This window comes from Rhinolophus ferrumequinum, chromosome 9, assembly GCF_004115265.2.
Source record: "Rhinolophus ferrumequinum isolate MPI-CBG mRhiFer1 chromosome 9, mRhiFer1_v1.p, whole genome shotgun sequence".
Taxonomy (NCBI): domain Eukaryota; kingdom Metazoa; phylum Chordata; class Mammalia; order Chiroptera; family Rhinolophidae; genus Rhinolophus; species Rhinolophus ferrumequinum.
Window position 1 is genome coordinate 17,612,281 of NC_046292.1, and position 24,972 is coordinate 17,637,252.

The window sequence follows — 24,972 nt, forward strand, 5'->3', positions numbered from 1 at the left end:
TGGCATGACAGACTTGCATTTTTAAAGGTGGTAGCATTAGGAGGTGAGAAGTGGGCGGAGTCTGGAAATCTGGAGCCACCAGATTTGCAGCAGGACCAGATATGGGAGCCAGTCAAGGGTGTGGGGCCACAGCTCTTGGGAGGAGGGGGTGGGCAGTAAGTGAGGTGGGAAGTCTGTGGGAGGAAGAGTTTTGGAAGGAGGAGCAGGATTTGCCTTCAGATAAGTTGAACATGAGCTGCCTGTGGAGCTCCACGTGGAAATGTGAGTGGGGAGTTGTTGGATAAGTGAATCTGGGTTTAGGACTAGGTCCTGGCTAGAAATTAAAATCTGGGAGTCATCAGCATGTGGAGGGTATTTAAGCTCTGAGGCCGCATTGACTCACTAAGAGAATGAAGGAGGACAGAGAAAAGGTCCAAAGATGGAGCCCTGGGCACCCCAGTCTTTAGAGGTTCGGAGATGAGAAAGAACTAGCAAAGGAGTCTGGGAAGAAGCAATCACAGGGCAAGAGGAAAAGCAGCATCCTGAAGGCCAAGAGCCAGCAGACAGCAAGCCTGATGCCAGGGAGAGTAAGTGCAGGCGCCAGGGGCCACGAGCCTGGCATCCCGCCCTCCTGCCTTCCCACTTCACTCACAGCTGTTTCTTGAGCACAGAGATGACTGATGCAGACTGGAGCCCCTGCTGTTATGGCGGGACAGGGAAAGTAAATGGACGATTCCTTTATGGGGTGATAAGAATGACGGAGCACTTATGCTGGAGACGGGGGTAGATAGAGTGGGGGCCTCCAGTGTGGGCCCGGAGGCCCAGGGAGCAGTTCTCGTGGAGGAGAGTCAGGGGAGGGTGAGACTTCATGCAGACCATGGGGTGGGTGGAGGTCGCCATGACAAGGAGGCATTTGGGGTGGGCTCTAGATTTCCACAGGAGAAGGTGAGATGGGAAGGCAATTCTTAGCTATTTGTAGAACTGTCACAGAAGTCAGGGCATGTGAAGAGGCCACAGGGAATGGTGAGTGGCCCATTTGGGTTGGGAGCTCTGGCCTTTGGAGCTGTTTGGAGACAAGGCAGGGGAGGGGTGCGAGAGGCAGTGGGAACCTTTGGCTCCAAGAAGTTCACAGTCTAGTTAGAGAGTGAGACAAAGCCCCATGGTGCAGGGCAGGAGTGGTGGGTGCCTGAATGGGAGGCCCAAGAAAGTGCTGTGGGAGCTCTCGGGGCAGGAGGTTTGATGGGTAGAATCAGGGATGGCTGCCGGTGGAAGGTGGACTCGGAAGTATGTGTGGGCTTGGAGTATGCCCAGATGCACGGAGGAGCCAAAGGAGACCACACATGCAAAGGTATGGAGGCAGGAGCTTGCAATGCATTTCCAGGAAGCAGAGCTTGATGGGAGATGAGATTAGCCAGGATCCTTTGGAGTCAGACCCAACAGGTTTCAAATCCTCCTCTCGCCCATTGCACTGGTACTGCAAAGCCATTGCAGGTTCTTGAGCTGCGGAGGGACACAGTGGGATCTGGTTTTAGGAAGACAGGTCAGGCAACAATTTACAGCAGGGGTGTCAAAACTGCTGCCCTCGGGCCAACTGCGGTCAGCAATCCATTGTTAATTGTCCCACAGCAAATTCCAAAAATATATTTAGTTTACTTAAATAAACCAGGTGAGGCAATACGTACTTCACCTCGAGTGAGTGGCCCGGCTGTTTGTGTATTTTACCGCATGTGGCCCTTGGTAAAAAACGTTGAAAAAAGTTTGGACACCCCTGATTTACAGGGTCAATTGGAGGGAAAGGAAAGAAGACTCTTTTGGAGGCAGGTACATACCAGGTCAGGTATGTTGTTGGCCTCAGCAGCAGACCCATGGGACGCTTTTCTTTTAATTAGGCCAAGGGTTTTGCAGACTACAGTCTCATGCAGGGGAGAGGCCAATAGTACAGGAGCACCACGGGCCTCTGTGACCCCAGAAGACTGCCCAGGGCCAGACTATGGAGGGGGCAAAGAGGTCCACACTTCTGTTTATTAGGTAAATCTCACTGTGGGTATTTTCTATCCACTGCTGCATTTAACCCTTCCTGCAGCCTTAAGAGGTAGGTCCTACTGTCATCCCCGTTTTACAGATGAGGAACATGAGGCTCCGAGAGGTACAGTGACTTGACATGGCGCACACCTTGTACATGATGGATCCCGGTTTGAACTTCCGTCTCCCTGGCTAGGCCATGTTTCAAAGTGAGCTAAGGGACCCCAGAAATACCCAATGAACTGATTTGTCAAGTATTTGCTCTGTGCCAGGCACGTACAGATGTCTGTATCAGATGTATTTAGGCCAGGCTTGTATATGATGCGTCTATCCAGACTCAGGAACTGGCAGTGGCTCCCCAATACCCTGGCCCAGTGGTCTTAACCTCATTTTACAGATGAGAACTTTGACACTTTGAGCAGATATGTTGCTGGCCCAGCTTGGGGTTCGAACCCAGAGCTGTATACTTGTAACACCCTCACCGCCCCGCTGTCCTGGCAGGAAGGGGAAGGGGAGGGGGTCCTTTGTGAACAGCAAAGGGTTCAGAGCTGGAGTTGAAGGAGTGGGCCAGCGTGGCCCAGCCCCAGGCTCAGGCCCAGGCCAAGCCGGCTGCCTGACTTTTGTGCCCCGTTGGCTCTTTGCATATAAATCATGTGCCTGCTTACTGAATGGGCATATGCCTTTTCCCCTCGGGGAGCTGCCCAGGTCGGCTACAGGTGCAGATAGAGTTGAATTCAGGATAGGGCCTCCTCTCAGGCGCAGCTTGGCCTCTGGGTAACCTCTGGCCTGGAATGAAAGGCTTTCCAATAAGTGCCTTGCTGGCCTGCAGCCCAGCTGTGTGGTAGGTGGGTGTGAGGGCGAGAGAGCCACCGAGACAAGGAGTCAGGAACCTGAGAGCATGGGCAGAGCCTTGCCAACCAATCTCTTAGTGAGCTGCCTTCTCAGCCGGTGCCCCTGGAGCATTTGGGAAGGAGAGCTGGTTACAAGGAGCCCTGGCTGCCCTCCCTGGCCCAGCTGAGGCTCAGCCCCGGGAAAGCGGGGCCCCTGGGGTGAAAACACCAGGCAGCCCAGGGCAGGAATCAGGAATCAGATACTCTGGGCTGCCTCTCTCTTGGCCTTGAAGATGCACAGCTCGGACTCCTCATCAAGCCTTCCCTGCTCTGAGCGGCCTCCTGCCTCAGCGGGGGTGGGGAGGGCCCCACAATCAGATATGAAATTGTGTTCACGGGGAATTGAGAGGCCACCCTTGTCGTGGAAAATACATTACACTTGCCCGGAGCTGGGGCTCCGTTCCTCCCTTGGTCTAAACGCAATCTTTGGCCATCCCAAATCCACTCTGGGGCCCTCATCTATGAAATGAAGGGACGGGGCAGCCGGATCTCAAATCCCTCCAGGCCCTTAAAAAATAAGGTTTGAGGGCCCATGGTATAACAGCAGGGGACCCGAGCTTCGGAGCCAGTGCTCTGTGGCCTGGACGTGTCTGGTTCTGTCCGTGTGACACCTCAGTGTCCCATGCCTGCACCTCAGGAGGGTGCAGAGTTCCCGTGAACCATGTCCAGTCTTTGACACCTACAGGGGAAGCAGCTGGGATAAATCAGGAAAGGATCGACTGGATTTGGCTTGGGGTATGTTTTCCTACTAATCCTTCAGTGTAGGAGGAGTTGACATTCTGGAAATTCACTTCCATTCAAATACCGAAGCCATCCCAGAATGGTGACTCTGGATTGGGAAGCCCCTCACTTCTCCAGCCCTCCCCTCCTTCCGCTCTTCCTTGAAAAACGTCCAGCCTTGTCTTTCTCCCTATTTTTCCCTGATCTCCCTCCCATCCTTTTCCAGGCCATACCCTTTAGCAGACCTTGCCCTGCCTGGAGAGGTGGTTAAGTGTTTGAGGCTCAGAAGGATTCTCTGTCTGCAAAGTCAACACAAGTGAACAGTTAGGGAAACACTAATTAAGGAGATTAGACGCTAACTCTGAATGCAGGAGTACCCGCAGAGCCATGCTTGAGATTCAAGTGGGGCTCAGGGTTGTCAGCAAGCTCTAGAGTTCCACTGGGAAAAGCAGAGCCTTTGGTTCTCAGTACTTTGACCCCTGCAAGGAGGGCACTGAGGGAATAGTTACTCCTCTTAAGTTATCCTCTGGTCCCTAAAGGAAATTGCTGCTGCCTGCAATGACTGCAGTTGTAAGGAGTTGATGGGAGGCAGCAGCCACCTCTTCCAGGAAGCCCTCCAGAAGACACCAGGCACATCTTTTTCCCGTCCTTCATTCACTCCTCTACATTCCAGGCTTTGGTTGTGCCACATAGGGAGATGTTTCTCATCATTCTCCTGCCCAGTTTGTGATGTGGAATACTATCGTTTTTGCACAGTTTGCTCAGCCTTTACTTCCAGGACAAGAGTCGAAGGTCTAGTGGCAGGACTCAGGTCTCATAGCTCATGCTTGTGTACTCAATGGCCTAGAGTAAGAGTGGCCATGAAAATCTTTAGTCTGTGCATTTGTTTGGTTTCTTCGCCCAATCTTTCTTGCCTTTTAAAAAACAAAAACAAAAAAACAGAAACAAATTTCTGATTATATTATAGAAACAACCCATGAGTGAAGAAATCAGAAAGCATCTGTAATCCCAGCACTCAGAGCTAACCACTGATTCAAACCCTGCAAAACTTAGTTCTGTGCATACACATCCACATTTGGAATAAAGAAATTATACACGTTTTTCTTTGTTTTTTTTCCTTGTAGTCTACTTTTTTTTTAACGTAACAGATTTCATGGATATCTCTTCAATAAATACAGGTCTGTCTCACCTGTGTGGATGGTGCATAGTGTCCTATTTTATATTTGAGCCACAATTTATATAGCTCACCCCCTACTCTTGAACCTGGAGTTTTCCCCCCAACTTTTCCCCATTATGTCTGCCACTGCAATAAATACCTTCCTAATAAATATGTATAAACACCCTTTTCTTAGAAAGAAATAAGGAATGGAATCGAAGAGTCAGAGGCCTGGCTCGCTTGCTGAAATTGTGTAGGCCAAATGTCAGTTCATCCCTCCCCAGCACCACAGAAAAGAGGGGCGTCCGACTGGCACTGATGGGGAACTTGCGGGCAGACACGAGTGGCCCAAGGTCTGGGAAGTGGCTCAGTCCATGAACTTGGCCTTCCCTGCCTGCCGCCTGCTCTTTACTGCTCTGAGAGAGAAGCAGCCCCCAGGGGGACACTGGGTCCTGGACTCGCCTTTGAAGGCTGGTGGCACTGGAGTCTCCCTGGAGCGCACCTGGGCCAGCCTCGGCCTTCGCGCCTGCCCAGGCATCTAGAGATGCCCAGCAGTGATGGCTGGTGTGGCTGGGATGGAGAGGATGAGAATGGCCCTGGGTGATGCCCTTGGTCCTGTGCTGCAGGCGGCCTCAGCGGGGCGACCGTCATTGACTCCCTTGACACCCTCTACCTCATGGAGCTGAAGGAGGAGTTCCAGGAGGCCAAAGCCTGGGTTGAAGAGAACTTCCACCTGAACGTGGTGAGTCAGAGCCCCTCGGCCGTTAGGGCCACCAGTGGCCCGAGAGGTCAGTGGCCAGCTCCACCTTGTCACCTCTGAGACCCAGACGTGTGGAGGCTCTGGCCCCAGGCTGCACAGCAGAGCAGGTCCAGAGCCGGGGCTCCAAGCACTCTGTGCCAAGTCCCCTCCCCTAAAACCGGCCTTAAGGTGAGGGGCACCCCCACCCTGGCCTGCCCATGAGTGTTTACCAGCCTGCCCTCCTCCTCTAGGAGGAAAAACAGCCATGGCCATTCCTTCCCCTCCCGAGGGTGCCAGGTACATTGCTCACGCCCAGGAAGTCCCGTCTAGGACTGAATCTGTCACACAGAACAGCAGCAATGGGGGAAGTGACTATCTGCTCGGAGCTGCTCTAACCCGGACCCCCCTGTGCTGCCCTCTTGAGATAGGTGACGGGAGGGGGCCCTTCTGGTGAGAGGCCCAGGACCAGGTCCCGACCCGCTTGGTTTCCAGCCTCGCAGGCACCCCTGCTCAGGGACCAGAGCCTTGGGGAACGGATGGGAATGTGTCTGGACGGCACAAAAGCCTTAAATGCCAGACCCCACCCCCAGTGACCGCCCAGCCCAGGCCAAAGTACCTGACTTATCCTGAAGGGCTCAGCTCAGCATGGGGAGAGGCTGTTTAGATGGATTTGGGGAGCAAGAAATGGAGACAGATGGGGGCTGAGGAGTTACATCAAAACACACTGGGGCTCCATCTGGGGCTCCATGAGTGACAGGTCCCGGTGTGAATGGGGACAGCTCCTGCAGCTCATGGCAGACGTGGGGCCCTGTCAGCAGAGAGCAGGGCAGAGAGATAAAGCACTTCCCTGACTCAAGTAGAGTACGGAGCCTGGGAAAAGTCACTTAACCTCCCTGAGCCTTAGCTTCTCCAACTCCCCGAGGGAAGCGACACAACAGCAACAGTAATGAGCCCTAATTCGGAGGCTTGCGAGAGCATTACCATCGGAGGTTGTAAGAGCATTTTATGACACCATAAAGTCCGATACAGATGTAAGTGGTGCCATTATCATCATCACGATTACTTTGAGGCTTGTTATGACTTCCGGTGGCCTGTGAGGAGGAAGTTTAGAATCCCATTTCCTGCTGTATCAATTGGGAGAAAGGCTGAGGCTGGAGACGGGCGGTGTCTTCACAGACCCACCTTGTCCTTCTGCAGATAGTAGGTACGGAGTGGGCATCAGGCAGCTGCCCAAGATGCCTGGTGGGGCAGGGCCAGGGGAGCCTGGGGACACTCAGGCAGGCTGCGGAAGATTAGGGAGTGTCCCTGGAAGAAAGCAAGATGGGGTCACTCCACCTCTCTGAGCCTTGGCTTTCTCATTTGAAAAATGGGAATGATGACCTCACCGAGCACTATAGGGCTAAAAGAGAGTGGCTTGGCAAGTGCTCTGTGGAGGGAACAGTTCCCCAGATAAAGGGATGATCATTGTTCTTATCAGTAATAAAAAACCGTGAAGTGGAAGTGTGCCAAGGAGAGCCCTGGGGGCAAAGGATGCAATAACAGGCACCTTTCTGAAGCCACCCCTGGCACTGGGGTGCATCGCTCAGCATCTCAGATCTGCCCTGCTCGAGATGAAGAACTCAGGCAGGAACAGGGGACTTCAGGCTAAACAGCTTGCCTGAAGTCCCAAAGCCAAGTAACTGGCTCAGGTGGGATTTTAACCCAGCTCTGGTCCTTGGCATGATGCCCCAACAACCCTGATTTGCAGACCAGACTTCAAAAAGAGAATAACAATGATTAAGGCCAGGGTGGACGTGCCCTGAGGGCTACAGAGCTGAGGCAGAGAAATTGCCAGTTACCAAAAGTATCTGCGTGGCTCCCCTTCCTGTCAGCCCTAGCCCTGCCCTGTCTGCCCCCAGAACCTTCTCTGAGAAAGGTCCTCTTGCCCTGTCACCCCAAAGAAGGGCCACACCATCCTCCTGCTGAGCTGAGGGGGTTCTGCGGGGAAGGGCAGGTGGCCAGATAGAGGATTTGCCTCCCCTTGGGCTAAGCTTCAGCCCAGCAGCTCCCCCACCCGGTTTTTTTAAGCTCCCTGGAGAGCATCCAGGGCATAACTTTGCTCCGATGGCCTCGGGCAAGGGCTGGGGAACGGAGCCAAACCCAGTGTTTATTTGGAAGGCTGTAAATGTGTGGGTAGCAGCTGCCAGGCAGGTGACAATCCCTCTCTCGCCTTTTGCTCTGAAAACCACCACCAAACCCAGGTGTGTGTGGCCAAATCATCAGGGGCGGGGCATTGGCCAGTGTGGCCCCTCTCAAGGAGCCCTGTGGGCATCTCACAAGTGGCCCTCCTGCCCTCCCCCTTTCTTTCTGCCCTGCAGAGCGGGAGAAGCATCCCTGTTTGAGGTGAACATCCGGTACATCGGGGGAACTCCTCTCAGCCTTCTACCTGACGGGAGAGGAGGTGAGTTGCTGCTTCCGTGCCCCTGGACCATCCGGGCTGGAAAGGGCTGGGAGAACTTCTGATCCCATCCCCTCATTTCACCAGTGAGGAAACAGAGATCCATGGGGATTTGCTCAGGGACTCCCTCCCATGTCTCCCACCTCCACGGTGCCACCTGCAGCCTCTTCCTCCTCTTTTGTTGAATGCTTCCCTTCCGCTGCCCAGGTGAGGAGCCCACTAGCTTCCGCAGTTGGTAGGAATTCTCTAAGGGCAACAACTGGGTCTACTCCTTCACGCAGCAATGCCTGGGCTCGCCGCGGGCTTGTGGAGCTTGCTGGACTGGTTTTTGCAGGTGTTTCATTCTCAGGATTGATAAAGCCAAGATCACTGTTTCCCCACTTCCACCCCCCAGGCCCCTTGGCCTTTCGCCTATTCACAGACCCTTGCCCTCCCTCCTGGACCAGCGACCGACTCTAGGTCTCAAGGGAAAAGTAGGGGAGATGGAGCAGCCACATGTTCTAAGTACCAGGCCTTAGCCAGGTGCACTGCATTCATTGGCTTCCAGAACGAAGGCCCTGGGCACAGTCAGAAAACCTGGACCTCATCCCCATACCACACTTGCCTGTGACCTGAGCAAGTCCCTTCTCCCATCCTTGGGCCTCACTTTCTGGCCCACCGTGGGGATGGTCCTAATCCCCCATTGGCTCAAAGTTTTGTGAAATGGGGCCGGAGGAATAGGGTCCTACCCCAGGGCTGCATTGCCAGAAAATTTTGAAAACCACAGAGCGCTGTGCAAATGGGAGGCCTCTTCATCCTCTCCGTGGGCTCCCGTGAAAGCACAGCCGAGTGTCTGGTGGTGAGGTTGGCCAAACCCCCAGGACGTCGGGTCAGCTCTATTCCCCTGGTACCCAGAGGGTGTACTGCTCAGCACAACCGCTGCCCTGGGGCTGGACGCCTGGCCTGGCCCCCTTACTTTCTTCATACTTCCCCCTCTCTGTCTACCTAAAAATGAGTAATTATGCTGTGCGGACTCACGGAGGTGAGGCCAGCAAGCAGCGGGAAAATCCCGCTTCACCTCTACAGTTGTCGGAGAAAGTCATTTCTGCTCCCCTTCAATTTAAGGCGCACGGGCTGAAGTCAAGAGTTTAGAGGGAACTGTCATGTTGCTTTATGTCTCCATTCGCTTTTGGCCTCTCTCCATGAAGCATACTCCTCCTCAGCAGAGATTACCACTTATTCCAATTTGTCCCCAAATAATTTTAGAGGGAGCCCTCGGCTTTGAGCCACCTGCGGCCTGGAATTTCATATGGAAACCCCCGGAGAGGACAATGGCATATGGAGCAGAAAAAGGCATCTGTGTTCTTCACAGACACTTGCCCTCCTCCTGCCTAGGTCATGGGAGGTGGATGTGGGACCCGGGGAAAGCGGGGAGCCGATACAGCGGGGCTCGTGTGGGGCCAGGGATTCAGGAAGGAGCTGACGCTCCTCAGACCCGCTGCTTGTCTTTCCCTCCCTCCTCTGAGGTGTCTGTGATTCTGAGAAATTTGTTCTGAGGCCTCGGCTTCCTAGAAGGGACCGTGAACTGGCTTTCCAGACTGTGGAATGTGGATAGCGGTACCTGTGACTGAAATAGTTCAAAAGGCCTATGCAGAGGCCCAAGTGGCCTCAGAAACTCTGGGGTTTCGCAGTGCACTGGCCTCCAGCCACTCCTTCCTGTCCCTCTCCGTTCCCAGCACCCTCCACATGGCCACACCATGCTGCATGTGCACGGTGTCCTCCGCTGCCTTCAGACGGCCCCGTGAGGTGGACATTTTTCACCAGATAGGCAGATGTAGAACCTGAGATGCAGAGAGAACTCACTTGCTCAGGTCACACAGCGTCTGGGGGGCTGTGTTGGGTTAACTCCTGACCCTCTCCTCAGTGGGCCTGGGGTGGAGCCCTCGATCAGCCTGGCCCAGTGAAGTAAATGTTTCTCTGAGTTCTGTGAACCTCTGTAGCAAATTAAACCCAAGGAGGGTTTCATGGGACCTTTCATTTATAGCCAGTCAGTCAGAAGTACAGCCAAACAAACCTGCACTTTGATTGTGTCTGAAGTATGTGTGGGAGATAGGGGCCAGTCCTGTAGGACTGAACCTTAACGTATGGAATTCGATGCTGTCTCCATGGAGATAGCGTCAGAACTGAGTTTGAATCTCTAGAGACCCAGGTGGTATCTGGGGAATTGCTTGGTGGTGTGGGGGAACTCCCCCCCACACATTGGAAATTGGGTTCAGAACCTGTTGCATACCTGCTCACTTCCAAGATGACAAGAAGGATCAGTGTTCGTTCCCACTGGTCCCCCTCTTGCCCACACACAGTCACTCAGCATCGTCCCTGGGACGGCTGAGACCTTGCACTGCTGGCCTGCAGCAGGGCCTTGGAAAGGAGGAGACGTGATTTGCTGGCAGAGAGGGGCTTGGAGTCCTCAGGAGAGAGGACAGCCAGACAGCAGCCTGGAGCCTCGGCTTTGGGCTGAGGTTCCTGTGGGTCCCTCTGCACCTCTGGGCTTGGCCTCCCCAGGGGTCAGTGAAGATATCAGGAGCCTCAAATGACAGCCCTTAGTTGTTGCTAAACCAGTGGCTGCTGGGGTGACAGAGGCTTTGGAATCTGGATTCTAGACAAGTTCCCCCCAGGGATTCTGACATGGCTGGCCCTGTGCCCACTTCTGGGACCCACTATGTGGCACTGACTTTATCATCTTTCTTGCCCATCACGGCCAGGCCCCATGTGGCTCTTCCCTTCCCCTCCTCTCCCTCTCTCCTCCCTCCCTCCCTCTCCCTCCCTCTCCTTTTGCTCCTCCCATCTTTCCTCCCTTCTTCCCTCCTCCCTTCCTTCCTCCCTCCCCTCCCTCTCCTTCGCTCCTCCCATCTTCTTCCCTCCCTCCTTCTCTCCCTCCCCCCTCCCTTCCGCCCCCTCCCTCCCTCTCTCCCTCCCTCCCTCCTTCTCTCCCTCCCCCCTCCTTCCCTTTCTCCCTCCCTCTCTCCCACCCTCTCTAAGCGAGGACTCTGCCCACCCCCAGAGGCCCCTCACAGCCCTCTAATCCACTTCCCAGTGTTCCCAAACTCCTCCCCACTGTATTCCCTAAACAGTTGCCTCAGCATTTTTAAATCACATGTGTTGGGGTGGGGGGAACCTCAAGAGGACTTTGTTTTGAAACTACACAAAGGAGGTCAGCAAACTGGGTCACCCTCAAGCTCCAGAAGTGAAAGGAAACGTATTGTCCCACCCAGAGCTGTTGCTTAGGGACTTGCATCTCATCTTTTAAAAGATGAATGATGTTTATTGTGGGTTTGTTTTTATCATAAAAATGGCACCAAAAAAATAGAAAGAAGCTAAAAAAAGAAAAGAAAAATCTTCCATGAGCCTACCCCTCCAAGGAGACCACTGTTAACATCGGGGTGTATTCCCTTCCCTTCATTTCCTCACTCATTCGTGTGTATATAATTTTTACAAAGATTGAATTATACTATTTTGATATATTTTCCTCTTAATAAATTATAAGCCCTTTCTCTGCTGTTAAATAGTCTTCTACAGTGTCACTTCAGAGGCCGTGTGGTGTTCCATTGCATGGATAAGCTGTCGTGTAACTATGTCCCTATTCTAAACAATGCTGGAATAAATTGCCGTAAAGTGAAAACTTTACAACATTCTTGATTATTTATCTCCTTAGAATAAATTCCTAGGAGGGAAACTGCTGAGTCAGAAGACCACAGGTGCTTTTGAATTCACAGATTCACAGAAGGACAGTTTGAGAGGATCCGGTCGGGTCGGTCTAGGCCATCCCTTGCCGTCTCCTGGGTGGTCTAAGACAATTTTTCTCCCTGTATTTCCAACTGTAAAATGGAAACAGTGGGTAGAATCTGAATGTGAAAGGGAAAAGCACACACACCACACACACACACACACACACACACACTTACAAATGGGAAAGAGGTTCCCAGAGGGAGGCCATGGTTTGCTGAGCACACAGCCTCCGAGCTGTGGGACAGGACTGGAACCAGTGGGGGTCTGGGCTCCCAGTCCAGTGCTTTCTATCCTCAGTCCTAATGTGTTTCCCATGCGCTCAGCCTGTGATGTCCTGGTCCTGCAGTGTGAGCAGGCACTGACCCTCGGTGACCCGCGGCCCTGACTGCTCCATCTTCCCAATTGTCACCCTAATCACGGTTATAACCATTGAGCCTGTCACTGTGGTAAGTGCTTTACAACCATTGTCTAATTTTTATTCCTCTCAGCGACCCGCTGAGGAAGGCAACACTGTGCTCGTTTGATGACCAAGCAAAGTGAGGCTCAGAGAGAGGAGCCTCCCGTCAGGCCACAGAGCCAGGAGACCATGGACCAGGCTCACATCCAGGCCGGTCCCACCTCAGAGCCTAACGTAGTGCCACCTCCCACTCTGGGCCAGGCAGCAACGGCAGGTTTAGCTGCCAGCAGCAGCTTCTTACAGTGACTGCACCCCACGCGGCCCCCATTCACAATGCCCTTTGACCCTTTCAGGTGTTCCGAATAAAGGCCATCAAGCTTGGAGAAAAACTCCTGCCAGCCTTCAACACCCCCACGGGAATCCCAAAAGGCATTGTGAACTTCAAAAGGTAGGATGTCTTCTGCTCTTCCACTTGTGCATCTGCATGGAAACCGAGGCACAGGGAGAGGATGAGACCGGTCTCTGGAATCACAGCCAGTCAGTGGCAGAGTGAAAATGAGCCTAGCCAAGGGCTCTCCTGGGCTGGTGCTTGTCACCAAACCTGGTCCTTGGGATTTCGGACACACAAGGCCTGATCCTCTAGGGATGGGACGAGGCAGCTGTTCCTCTGGGATCATCCCACGGCACGGCCTTAGCTCACAGCCCTCCAGAGGTGCCCTGGTGGGGTCAGGAGCCAGGAGGACGTCATACCCTGCCACCACGAGGAGGTACCCAAAGCTGCCCCTGTGCTGGGGGTAGCAGACCCCTGGGAGTCCTTGTAGTGGGCACCCAGGGAGCTGTCTTGGACCATCCTCAGGCCCTCGTACAACCCCAGGCCTGAAAGGAAGCTGGAATATTTCCATTGCATCAGACTCCCCCCTTCTACCTCCTGAAGTGATTTCTTATCTCAGGGCTCTCAGTCCAACAGTAGCTTCAGCCTCTGCCAGGGAGAGAAGGAGGATGCTAGAGTGGAGGCAGGGGCCCTGGGCCCAGGTGAAAGTGGTCACTGCTCCCTCTGTCCTGGGACGTCCCGCCCTTATGTTGCCTGAATTGCTTCAGCGCCCCCTCCTGGTCCTTGCAGAGAAGGGAGGACTTGGCGTCTTCACCTACTGTCCTCTGGTTGGAAAGCATTCCTGGGGTGTGACTGCTCTTAAATCTCACCGTGGGCCAAGGAGGGGCCCTCAGGACTGATCGAATCCCCTTCTTGGTGGCAGGGTTGACTCCTCAGAGTGGGACACTTGGATGTCTGCTCATATTCCTTCTCCGCAAACACGGAGCCTGTAGGAACGTGGCCAGCTGTCGTGGAGCGAGACACAAACATGCTGTCTTTCCAGCTCCCTCTCCTGGATCCAGCTTCTCAGGCCTTCCTGCGCAGGACCTGGGATGGGACCCCAGCTCAGGCATCCCTACCCCCTGTGTGCGCGCCACCGTCCCCTGAGCCCCACACCGCAGCCCTGGCTGTCTGCCTTACCCAGGTCCCTCAGAGCCCAGCCTGACCCGTCATAGATCCTGTCGTTTCTGACTAAGAAAGCACATTTATTTTTAGGCTGTTTGCGTGCTGCCAGTGCTGTGCACACGTGTTTGCATATGCATATTTCCTGGCAACACCCCCCTTCCATTTGCTAGGTAAGAGTCTATTGCTAAAAGTGCCTGCCTGTTCCACAGGGAGGAAGGACGTCAGGGATTTATCCAGCCTGGGTGGCACTGGCTTTGCTCTTTGGAGCACCTGGGGGGGGGGGGGCACACACTGCTGCCCCCGCTCTGGGCACAGCTGGCTGTGGGCCCCAGCAGCAGGGGGAGATAACTAGGCCCTGCCCCCAAAGGAGGACCCTGAGGGGAGGTGGTCCCCAAGTAAGCATGACTGCCCCTCCTCCCTGACGGGGAGGTGTGTCTGTGCAGTCCGGCCTGGGAGGCAGAGGCAGGGGCAGCCGTGACCTGTCACCTTCAGGGAACACTAGTCTATCTGTAAGAGTGACAGTGGCCAGTCCACAGACCTCTGCAGCTGACTCAATCTGTCACTTGCTCTCTCACACACATTACACTCTACTGCCACTCATCAAAATCACAAAGGCTTAGATACACAAGCTCGCCTTTGTCACACCCACTCTCGCATCCGTACATATGTGCACAGTTCACACACAAAAATAAATATGCATGTACACACGCATATACACACTGATGTGCACATCTTAATAATGGCTGCTGTTTATTGAGTGTCCACTGTGTGCCGGGCACAATGCGAGCACATGACATAGATTCTCTCTTTTCAACCTCACAGCAGCCATATGGACCCCTTTTTACCAGTGAAGAAACTGAAGATCAGAGAGGTGAGGTAACTAACTCAAGTTCACAGAGCAGCAAAGCAAAGTTAGAATCAGAATCCAGGTCAATCTGGCTCCAAAGTTAACAATTACACAGTACACAGGAGTGCACACACACCTAGAAGCTTCTGCCAGGCTGGAATTGAACACAGGCTGCAGACCCACTTGCAGGCTTCGAAGTGGGGGGAGCAGAGGACGGAGTTTCCATTAGCCCATTGCCTCACGGGGCTGATCGGAGAACCTCCTGGGCTCTGGATGCTGCCCAGAGAGGAGACATTTGAAGCACAAAGTACCTAGGATTTGGATTTAGACTCAGCTCTACCAGCTCTGTCACTTACTGTGTGACCTTGGAAAAAGTGTCACCTCCTCTCATCCTGAGTATCTTCACCTGTGAAATAAGGATCATGGTATCTACCCTCTGAAGTTGGATGTGAAGGTGAAATAAGATACAACAGCTGTCTGGCACATATCAGGAACTTCATAACTCTAACAAACAGTGCAATTTACATGTGCATAATTACATAATGATAAAATAACAGTAATTACATGCATAATTTACACCTTACCAATAATTCTATGAGGTGTGGGTCCCATCATTTAATGGACGAGGAAACTGAGGTCTAGAGAAATTAACCGACCTGCCTGAGGTCACTGAGCTGGGAACTGGGGGAGCTGGCATTTGAAGCCAGGCAGGCAGACGAGAGGGAAGGTGCCCACCTCTGCCCTGGCTGGCACGGCCTGTCTGCCAGTGCAGCTCCACTACAGGAAGCCCGCTTGGGAGGGTGAGTGTTGGGAGGAGGAGGAGAGGAAAGAGAGGTTCATGAGCGGGAAATGAGAACAAAAGACAGCTGGCCTGGTGGCTGGTGGTTTTGTGGGGGTTTTTTTACCTTGAATTTCTCTGCAAGGGCAGGAAGCATCAATTATTCAGGAAACCCTCTGCCCACTGAGATCACAAGCTGCAGAGAAAAGTCTCTTTGGGAAAAGGGACAGAGTGGGGACAGCTCCCACTTCCCTCTGGGTGGATGTGAGGCCATCTGGGAGGGAAACCCCCTTAGGGAAGTGCTCACCTTCACCTCCTACGGGCTCTGACCTTTGACAACTCACTTCCCTCTGAACCTCAGTTTCCTCCTTTGCGTATTGGAATTAATGATGCTTTGCCTCTGGGCTTTAAATGAAATAACGATATGAACAGCTTGCCCCGGTGACTGCCATTTGTAGCAGCTCAATAAACGGAAGCTGTTTTATTTATTATCCAGGAGCCAAGTTTCCCCTGTCTATGGAGCCCATTTCTCCCCCTATACCCCCTACGCCCAGGTCAGGGAAATACCCAAGGAAGTAGGGACCAGTGGTCGTCTGTATGTTTACTGAGGTCACTTACCCCAAAAGATTCCAAAACACAAGTCCTCCATCTGTTTCAGGAAGCTGGGAGACTGGTGAGCTTCCCTACTTCCCAGGAAACCACATCCAGGCCAGAGACTGGAGTTTAAAAAGGGGAGCCCCAGCCCCACCCCAGGAAAAGCAGTGCCCCTGAGGTGGCGAACCACACCTCCCAGACCCTGCCTGCCTTCCTAGGTCCTGTTCCTGGAGGACAGGGACACACAGGGACCAGTTCTTGGGAAGCCAGAGCTTCCCAGAGCCCCTGCACCCAGCAGACACAGCCCTCCGTCCTGCCCCACACTAACTGCACCTCAGAGCCTCTACACATGGGGAGCTCACTCCCCACGACCTGTCCACCAACCTCCCAGAAGAGGGAGGTTCACCCCTGGCCCCCTAGTTGCCCCAAATGTCCGATAGAAAAGATTATCATGATACCTATGAGGAAAGTGAGGCACAGGGAGAGGAAGCAGCTTGCCCGAGGCCCCCCCATTCTTCACCTTCCTCTTCTTTCTAGGATGGAGACTGGGAGGTATTATCTTTACCCAGTTTGTTGGGTACAGAAACTAAGGTCCACAAGGAGGAATGGTTTGCCCGGGTCCTCTCAGCTAACACACTGGAGCCTGCGCCTCCTGGCTGCAGATCCTGGGGAGATTGTCAGTGAAGCACCTGGAAAGGCAGTGGCCTTGCTTATTATATAATTAAAAGTGAGGCCCTCCGCACGGTGGTTAGGACAAACTCTGGCGTCTGACCAGCTTTGGGTCCCAGCTGCGCCCCTTGCTGTGTGATCTCAGGAGGGTGACGTCACTGTCCTGTGCCTTGTTTTCCTCGTCAATAAAAGGGGCAGATGGGGGGTTACCTGAGGCCCTGCCCTCTTCCTCCTTGAAAGCACCTAGGACTTGAAGTGGTTATCTGCCAGCCTTCTCCAGTGAGGTGGCCATGCTAGTAATACCTAATTTGACTTTATCTAAGGTGTTCATGAGAAGTGCATAGTTCCCGGCTAAGGAAATCTTTGTTCCGAGAGCTCCTGCTTCTCTTATTCCTACCCTCTGCTTCCCCAGGGTCTGGCCATTCCAGGTGTGTGGTCATACCTGAGCCGCCTGCCTGTCAGGTGTGGGGCCGTTGTGTGTCCTTGGGCAGCACTGACAGTGTTGGGCAAGAGAAAAATGTCCAGGTGGGGTCCCTGCTTTCCATCTGCCCCTGTTTAGACCCAGCTCACTGAGCAATTGGGTTGCCTTTGGCCAGAGGACAGAAGTAGAGCGTCTGTGGGGTCTGTGATCCCTGACAGCTTTATCGATATCACCTATAAATTGAGCATGACACATGTGCCAGGTCTTGGCCGCCAAGACAGCTCTGCTACTGTCCTTTTCAAGCCCGCAAGTCTTACAGGGACAAAGAATGTTGCAAGCCAGACAGGACTGGGTTCCAGTGACATTCAGCAAGTCACTTCATCTCAGTGTCCTCATCAGTCACATGGGCCTTTTACTGTTAGGTTGGTGCAAAAGTAATTGCGGTTTTTGCAAATTTTTTTTTAACTTTTATTTATTTAAGTGCGTTTTTCCAGGACCCATCAGTTCCAAGTCAAGTCGTTGTTTCAGTCTAGTTGTGGAGGGCGCAGCCCACAGTGGTCCATGTGGGGATCAAACCGGCAACCCTGTTGCTAAGAGCACCATGCTCTAACCAACTGAACAAACCGGCCGCCCCCTTTGCAATTGTTTTTAACCTTTTAAACCGCAATTATTTTTGCACCAACCTGATAGTACTGACCCCCGCGGAGGACTAACAGATTGTATGGCGGAAGCTCCTAGGTCACTGCCTGGCACAAAGTCCACGCTTCCCCCCTAAGCATTCACATGACGCAGCAGAAGAGCTAGCCGGCAGCAGGGGCGGTGACCAGGACTGCTTCTGTCTTTTCAGTGGCTCCAACAGGAGCTGGGGCTGGGCCATGGCCGGGAGCAGCAGCATTCTGGCGGAGTTTGGGTCCCTGCACTTGGAGTTCCTACACCTCACTGAGCTCTCTGGTAACCAGATCTTCGCTGAAAAGGCAAGTCTTCTCCCTGTTCACTCCTGCCCTAAATGGCTCCTCCCTCGTCTTCCCACAGAGGGCAGAAGGATGAGCACCCAGCCCAGCACAGGCCACGGGGAAATGGATCATAGATCAGCAGGTGGGTGGGAAACCCACAAGCCCTGATCATAGTTACTTGTGGAAGACCTGATTGTACCCAATCCCAGGTGACGGGGGAAACAAGCAAGAAGGATAGTCAGACTCCTACAGCGTGCAAGGAAGAGACAAAGCTGCCTGGGAGAAGGTTCTCACTGGTATGTGGCAGCTCCGTGGCAATCACACAGGTGTGAAATCTGGAGAAAGTGCAACAGCTGAAGTCTATGCACCAGCTCACATGGGCAGGAATTGGCCACCGCTGCAAAAGCCCCCTTTCCAAAGACATTTAACGTTTTTGTGTGAGATCTGCCTGCCTTTTCCTTCCAGATGCCCGTCTAGCTCATGCTGTCAGCAGGCTGGCAAAGCGCTTTCACTCTACAGCAGAGCCACACGTCTGTTCCTTCTCACTGTTACTGGGCCAGCTAAGACCACAAGGGGGCTTGAGAGATGGGGTGCAGGCTGTCATCCATCCTGACAGCAGCCTGTTCCTTTCTCTTCCAGGCCCTCCGGAAGGAGCATTTCCTCCGTGTCACAGCCCTTAGCAGTCCCACTGTTTGGAAATGTCTCCATGGGTCTAACCCTAAACCGAAAGAAGGAAAGTGTACACATAGCACCCTCGCATGGCACTTAGGCTCCATCAGCAGCATCCCTTCCTGAGTTCTGCCTTGTGAGGTGAAGCCCCACCCTCTAAGAAGAACGCCTTCCAAGGCCTCCACTCACAAAGCTTTCTCTTTTCCCCTCTCTTCCCCACCACCAGACATTAGCCTCTTAGGGTGCCAGGGGGCTAGGAGCTCATAGATCCACATCCACCCAGTGTCTCCCAGTCTCATGTCAGCCTCAAAGCCATGACCTGGCATGCCTGTGAGGAAACAGATCTCTGGGCTTCACCCAGGAATCTGCATTTTTAATACGCACCCGTTTGCTTTTTTTTTTTTTTCAATTTTATTGGGGAATATTGGGGAACAGTGTGTTTCTCCAGGGCCCATCAGCTCCAAGTCGTTGTCCTTCAATCTAGTTGTGGAGGGCACAGCTCAGCTCCAAGTCCAGTCGCCGTTTTCGATCTTTAGTTGCAGGGGCACAGCCCACCATCCCATGTGGGAATTGAACTGGCAACCTTGTTGTTAAGAGCTTGTGCTCCAACCAACTGAGCCATCCGGCCGCCCCTCCAGGCAGCTCAGCGGCAGCTCGTTGTCTTCAATCTTCAATAGTTGTGGAGGGCGCATCTCCCTGGCCCATGTGGGAATCGAACCGGCAACCCTGTTGTTCAGAGCTCACACTCTAGCTAACCGTGCCATCCGGCCGCCCCCCCATTTGCTTTATGACGCCAAGATTAGGACTACTGCTTATTCACTGTGGGAATCCACCCATGCGTTCTTGAGAAAACGCTCAAAAAGACCTTCTCAACCCCTTGATCCCTTCCTCTGCATCGGGGCTCATTACCACCCCTATACAGCCCATCACATTGTCAGACCTTCTTTCAAAAGCTTTTCCTTATTTGGTGAGGACTCTGCCACCCTGTGACACCCCCTCTTGTAAGGTCATGGAATTAGTCTAATCCCACTCCCCTTATCTGCTGGTCCTTTTTCCCACCTCCATACCCTACCTCCCCCCAGCTTCCCTGTTTCCATTGCTCTTAAGCCAACTCCTCCAGGAATATTGTGGCCGGCTCAGAAAGGAGGGCTGAGGAGCTCACTGTAGTCCCTGACTAGTCTGGGGAGACTAGCCACCACTGCCTGAGCACCTACTATGTGCTGGGCACCTTATAGTGTCTCTAACCCTCCCGACAGCCCTATGAGTGGGTCTTCCTGCCATCCCATTTTTACAGAGGAGGAAACTGAGACTCAGAGAGGTTAAGTCACTTGTCCTGGGTCATCCATCTGGTAAGTGACAAAGCCAAGATTCAAGTCCAGGATTTTTTGGCTCTGAAGCCCATGTTCTTTCAAGACCAGATTAGTACAGCAGGCTTCAGGCTTTTTCTCTAGAGTCCACCCGCCCCTCTCTCTGTCTCTCTCTACATTTACATTCTCCAGCTATTTTCATCCCCCAGTTATGCCTCCCACAGAGGCGATTATTGGCAGTCAACAAATTGGCCCAAATTCTAAAAGCGCCCGCACCCTCCAGGGGAGGTAATTCAGCCTGCTTCACTGCTCACCACCAGGACAGTCGAGAATAAGTCAGGTACAAGTGCATTCTCGTCCCCCAGAATGGATTCCATTAACATAAATGGATATGAAATCTGATGTGGCAAAGCAAATGCTGTCCCCTGGAAAGAAAGGTCTGACAGCTAAAAGGCTTCTCTCCCTGCTCGCCCTGTCGATAAATCTGTGAGCATGATATTGCGTGGTCCCCGAGGGCCTTTTTCTCCTGGCAGACTCTATACTGGGAGGATTTCACGTACTGCCAGAGTGCAGACGCTGAGAGATAAAGCCTTACCGCTTTTGTAGCCCAAAGGTTGCAAATCCAGATTCCTCTGCTATATGTTGTTACTACACCGTCTCCATCCTGGTCCCTGTTGGACCCAGGGGCTGCTCCATGCGGTCATACAAGACCTGACTCGTGCCACTTACATACTGTGTAACCACAGGCACATCACCAAACCTCTACGATTCAGGTGTCTTGTCTGTGAAACAGGGATAATAATACTGGACAGGCTGTTCTGCTGGTTGGAGATGCTGTATGTAACCGGTCTGGCTCAGGGGAACTGAGAGGTGTTAACCTTGAGATGCCTGTGAGGGCATTGGGACATTGAAGAGCCCAGGCCTCTCCTCTGGAATGGTCCCTACGGTGTCAGATAAAATAACATACTACCAGGCTGCACCATATAAAATTGCCAATATTTGACCATTTCTGACCTATTAAAAAGGACATTTTACCTAGCACCTACGAAACAGCTACTATCCCATATACGAATCCGCCCTCCTGAAAAGACCCATCCCCAAAAGAGGCATTCAGTGAGGAAGGGGTGAGGTCAGGGTGCAGATGGGGGCTTAGCAGGCCTCAGGCAGAGCGGTCAGTGCAGAGGTGATGGGTGAGGCCCCCCTGTGGCCATGTCCTGCCGAGCCCACACCTGGCACATGGTCAAGGCCATCCCACCAGCTCCAGGTTGGCGCCTGCTGTTGGTTATGCAGGTCTCCCTTCCTCCCTCCTTGGAATGGTTTACTCTGGATCTGAACCAGCGGCCGCAGTCCTCGGCGGGCTGGAAGTGGGCCGGCTTCTTCAGGAAAGTGAAGGTGCGACTGGTGTCTATCTCTCGGCAGGTCAGGCACATCCGAAAGGTCCTCAGGAAGATCGATAAGCCATTTGGCCTCTACCCCAATTTCCTCAGTCCAGTGAGCGGGAACTGGATGCAACGTGAGTACAGAGACACTGCCACCCCTCTTTCCCCTGGTTCCTGCCCAGCTTCCCTGCCCAGCCCCGTGCTAGGCACCTGGGCCGAGTGAGGAGTGATGCCTTTATCAGAACCACATACCAGTAAGGCACCGACTGCTGCTCCTGGATACCACCCCACACACACACACACAGACACCCTGCTGGGCAACTTGGGGAGTTTTCATTATGGTTGTCATTGCTCTGGTGACGGATGTGATGGCTGCTGGCAGAAAGGCCCTGCCCTGTGCGTCCCCCTCACATTAGCTGTCTCCATCAGGGCCACAGCCTTCCATCTCTGTGGTATCTGCCAAAACCTCCTTAACCTTTCAACCCCTAACCTTTCAGGAATGTTCTAGGACTTAGCGGTGTCCAAACTTTTTTTTCAACGTTTTTCACCAAGGGCCATACGCGGTAAAATACACAAACAGCCGGGCCACTCACTCGAGGTGAAGTACGTATTGCCTCACCTGGTTATTTAAGTAAACTAAATATAGTTTTTGGAATTTGCTGCGGGCCAATTAACAATGGATTGCGGGCCGCCAGTTGGCCCGCGGGCCGCAATTTGGACACCCCTGTTCTAGATAAAACTGCCTACCCCGGAATGGGCTCCAGAAAGACCATGCATCCTCTTCTAGACCCTTCAATCTGGTTCCCCACCTCCCGCTTTAATTTTTTTTTTTTTTTCAGTTTTAAGCAGAGCCTAACTATACAGCAATATAAAAAGTATGAATTCACCTCTGTATCTTACACCTGCAAGAATCAGTCCTGGATTTCCTGCTATTCTCTGTTCAGAGGCTTGTTCTCAACCAAATGGTTGTCGGATACCTGGTCACCCATGGAGCCTCATTCACAGCCCCCAGCTCCACCCACTGAAACAAAATGAGGTTTGGGGAGACGCTCAGGAGGGAGAGTGTTGGAAAGTTTCGCAGGCCCCTGCATTGCCCCCCTGTCGAGAAGCCCTGCTCCGCCTTGCCTGCCTACTCAAGGCCCTGGTCATGTGGTCATAGCACACCTTGGTGGCAGGAGGGTTCCATCGGCCCCGCTCAAGGGGCTTCGCAGAGTCCCCGCCTCCACTGCCTCTGCCCACACAAGGACCACTCTTTTCTCCCGCCAGCAGCTCAGTTGTGCTGGCATCCAAAGGGCTCAGGGGCAGAGTAAACATGAGTCATTACTGCATGGTTGGGGGAGTTCATTTATATCTCTGAGTGCCTTGGTCTCCTCTCCAGCAAAATGGGAGAAGAGCTCGCGATACGTCATTGTGTACCGTGGAGAGATGTGGGAGTATGGTCAGATGTTGCAGGAAAACAGATCCCAGGCCATCTGCCAGAGATGAGATGGGTTGTCCCAGAAAGTAATGAGTGCCCATCAGTAAAAGGATGCAGGCAAGGCTGGCAGGGATGCACAGCTTTGTCCTTCCAACCCCACGCCTCTGAGATCTGCAGGTCCACGGGCCCCAGAAAATCCACCTAGGACTTTACCCCCACTCCACCCATGACCTCACTCCTGAGTGGCTTCCTGCAAAAACTACTTATAGAAATGCAAAGTGTTTTTAAAACCAAACACACTTCAAATCACAGAGTGCGGGAAGAAAATGAAGGTTTTAATTACAGATTGTGGCCCGGGAAGAGACAGTTAATAACTGTTACTACTTTTAATTGCAGGCCTGACTGGGCAAGAGATAAACTACCCTGCTGCTGGCCTTAGCTGCTCCAGGACAATGCAGCAAACCCATAAAAGGAGAAGGGTGTGGTTCCAGCCTGAACAGCTACTGTGCAAATTATAGGGGAGCCCCTGCCGAGAAGCATAATTTTCTTTTCAGGCTGTGCCAGGGGGTCACAGGCTGGGCCAAGTCAGTCACACGTGAAAAACTGTTTCATATTAATAAAATATGAATCCGCGGCCAGCTAAAGAGCAGAGGGAGGGTTACAAAAGCCCTGCTCCTCCGGGCGCCCGCCATCCTCCTTCCTTGGCTTTGGTGAGCTGGGATTATCTCAGGTTTTCTGTGGGCTTTTTTTGGTAATTGTGTATTTTTCCAGGTGATAACATTCCCAACTTGCATAAGCTAAGTGTGTTCCCATTCTTTTCTCTCCTTGAATCCTCTTTTAGCCCATTGCAACCACAGAAATTGCAGCTTTAGAGAGGTGAAGGAGGAAGTGGGGCTGCAGCCCCATCCCAGGCTTCTGCTCATGGCTGCTCCCCACTCCCGTTTGGAGCTGAGCTTCAGGGCACCAGGGGAGGCCAAAGACTTCCTGCCACTAGGACCTCACAGCCAGGACTCCTCCAGGTTCCTGCTGGCACTGACCCTAGCGAACCTCTGAGGACTCAGGCAGCCGCCAGCCCCTCCGCCTGGGCTCTGGAGTGGCTTGTCCTCCTGTCCACTGCCTGAATCCCACTCTTTCCTCAGTGGGAGGGAAGTGGCAGGTCTACATTCTCCCCAGTGGGAGAGACTCTTCCAGTGCGATTTTTGCCAGTGGGAAACATGAGCTGTCCGTCAGGCCCAGCCTCGCAGCCTCCCCGAGTTCATGGTCAAGTCCTAGCTTGCAGGGTGGCTGCCTCCTGCTGCCTAGTGTGACGAGAGTGTTGACACAGTCAAAAAGCAGCAGAACTCACCTTCGCTTTAAGGCTCATGGGCACCAGCTCGTGCTCCCCTTTTGCATTGTCCCTCAGAAGACTGAGGGCCCACAGGGGAAATGACGTGTCCTGAGCTAATGGCAGGTCCACATCGTCCGATTCCCACTCCTGTGCCTCTGCCAGCATATCCCACGGTGCTGGGGAAGCACAACACACACACAGCAGCTAGAAAGCAGTGGGACCTCCAAATGAGAATTGTCCGTGGCAGTCGAGGTCCCCTGAGAGACTATGCACAAACCCCAGGAGGTGTCATGTCTCAGTCGTCTGTGAACTCCTGGTGACCTGGCTTCCTTCTGCACACACCTGGCAGTGAAGCCCTCGGCCACGTCACACACGCACCACTTTGCAATCCTATGACGAAATCCAAATTCTTTGGCTTGATATTCCAGGCCCTTCCCAAGTGCAGCTCAAACCTCTTTTCCTTTCATTCATTCAGGATTTCCTGGCGTCTGCTGTGTGCCATACAGGTACTGGACATAAAATGTGAATCATACATGGTCTCTCTCCACAGAGAGCCGACCGCCCAGCCGGGGAGGCAGACAGATTCTTTTAACCGCGTCAGAGCGGCCAATGGCAGCCACGCACCCAGCAATGGCAGGATGCCTGCCACTGAGCACCCCTTGCGGGAGGGAGGCCACTGGGCCAGGTGTGGCGCGTGTCTTATCTCACTCACTCCTCACGGTCACCCTGCGGGGAGGGACTGTGAGCAGGTTTATGAGGACATTGAGGAAGCCTTTCTAAGGAGGGGATGCCTGAGCCGAGGTGTAGGGGTGAGGAGGCATTAGCCATGCAAGGTGGGGAAGGGCATTCCCGAGGGAGAGTGGAGAAATAGCGTGGGAAGGCTGGGGCTAAGGGTGTTTGCGGTGGTGGAGAAAAGCGTGAGAGGTGGCAGGGACAGAAGATGAGTGTGGAGATGACAGTGGCCCGAGCTGCGTACCTGTGAGCCAGGGCCCCCTTCTGTGGGCTGGGAGC

General features: G+C 53.3%; 1 protein-coding gene across 1 annotated transcript in view; it reads left to right on the forward strand.

The window, feature by feature from the left end:
- MAN1C1 (mannosidase alpha class 1C member 1) overlaps nt 1-24,972 on the forward strand; it is a 129,348-nt gene that overhangs the window by 89,892 nt on the left and 14,484 nt on the right. The window contains 6 exon segments of the mRNA XM_033113312.1: nt 5,394-5,513; nt 7,866-7,912; nt 7,914-7,946; nt 12,459-12,553; nt 17,757-17,883; nt 21,258-21,351. Coding sequence (XP_032969203.1) covers nt 5,394-5,513; nt 7,866-7,912; nt 7,914-7,946; nt 12,459-12,553; nt 17,757-17,883; nt 21,258-21,351 — 516 coding nt within the window.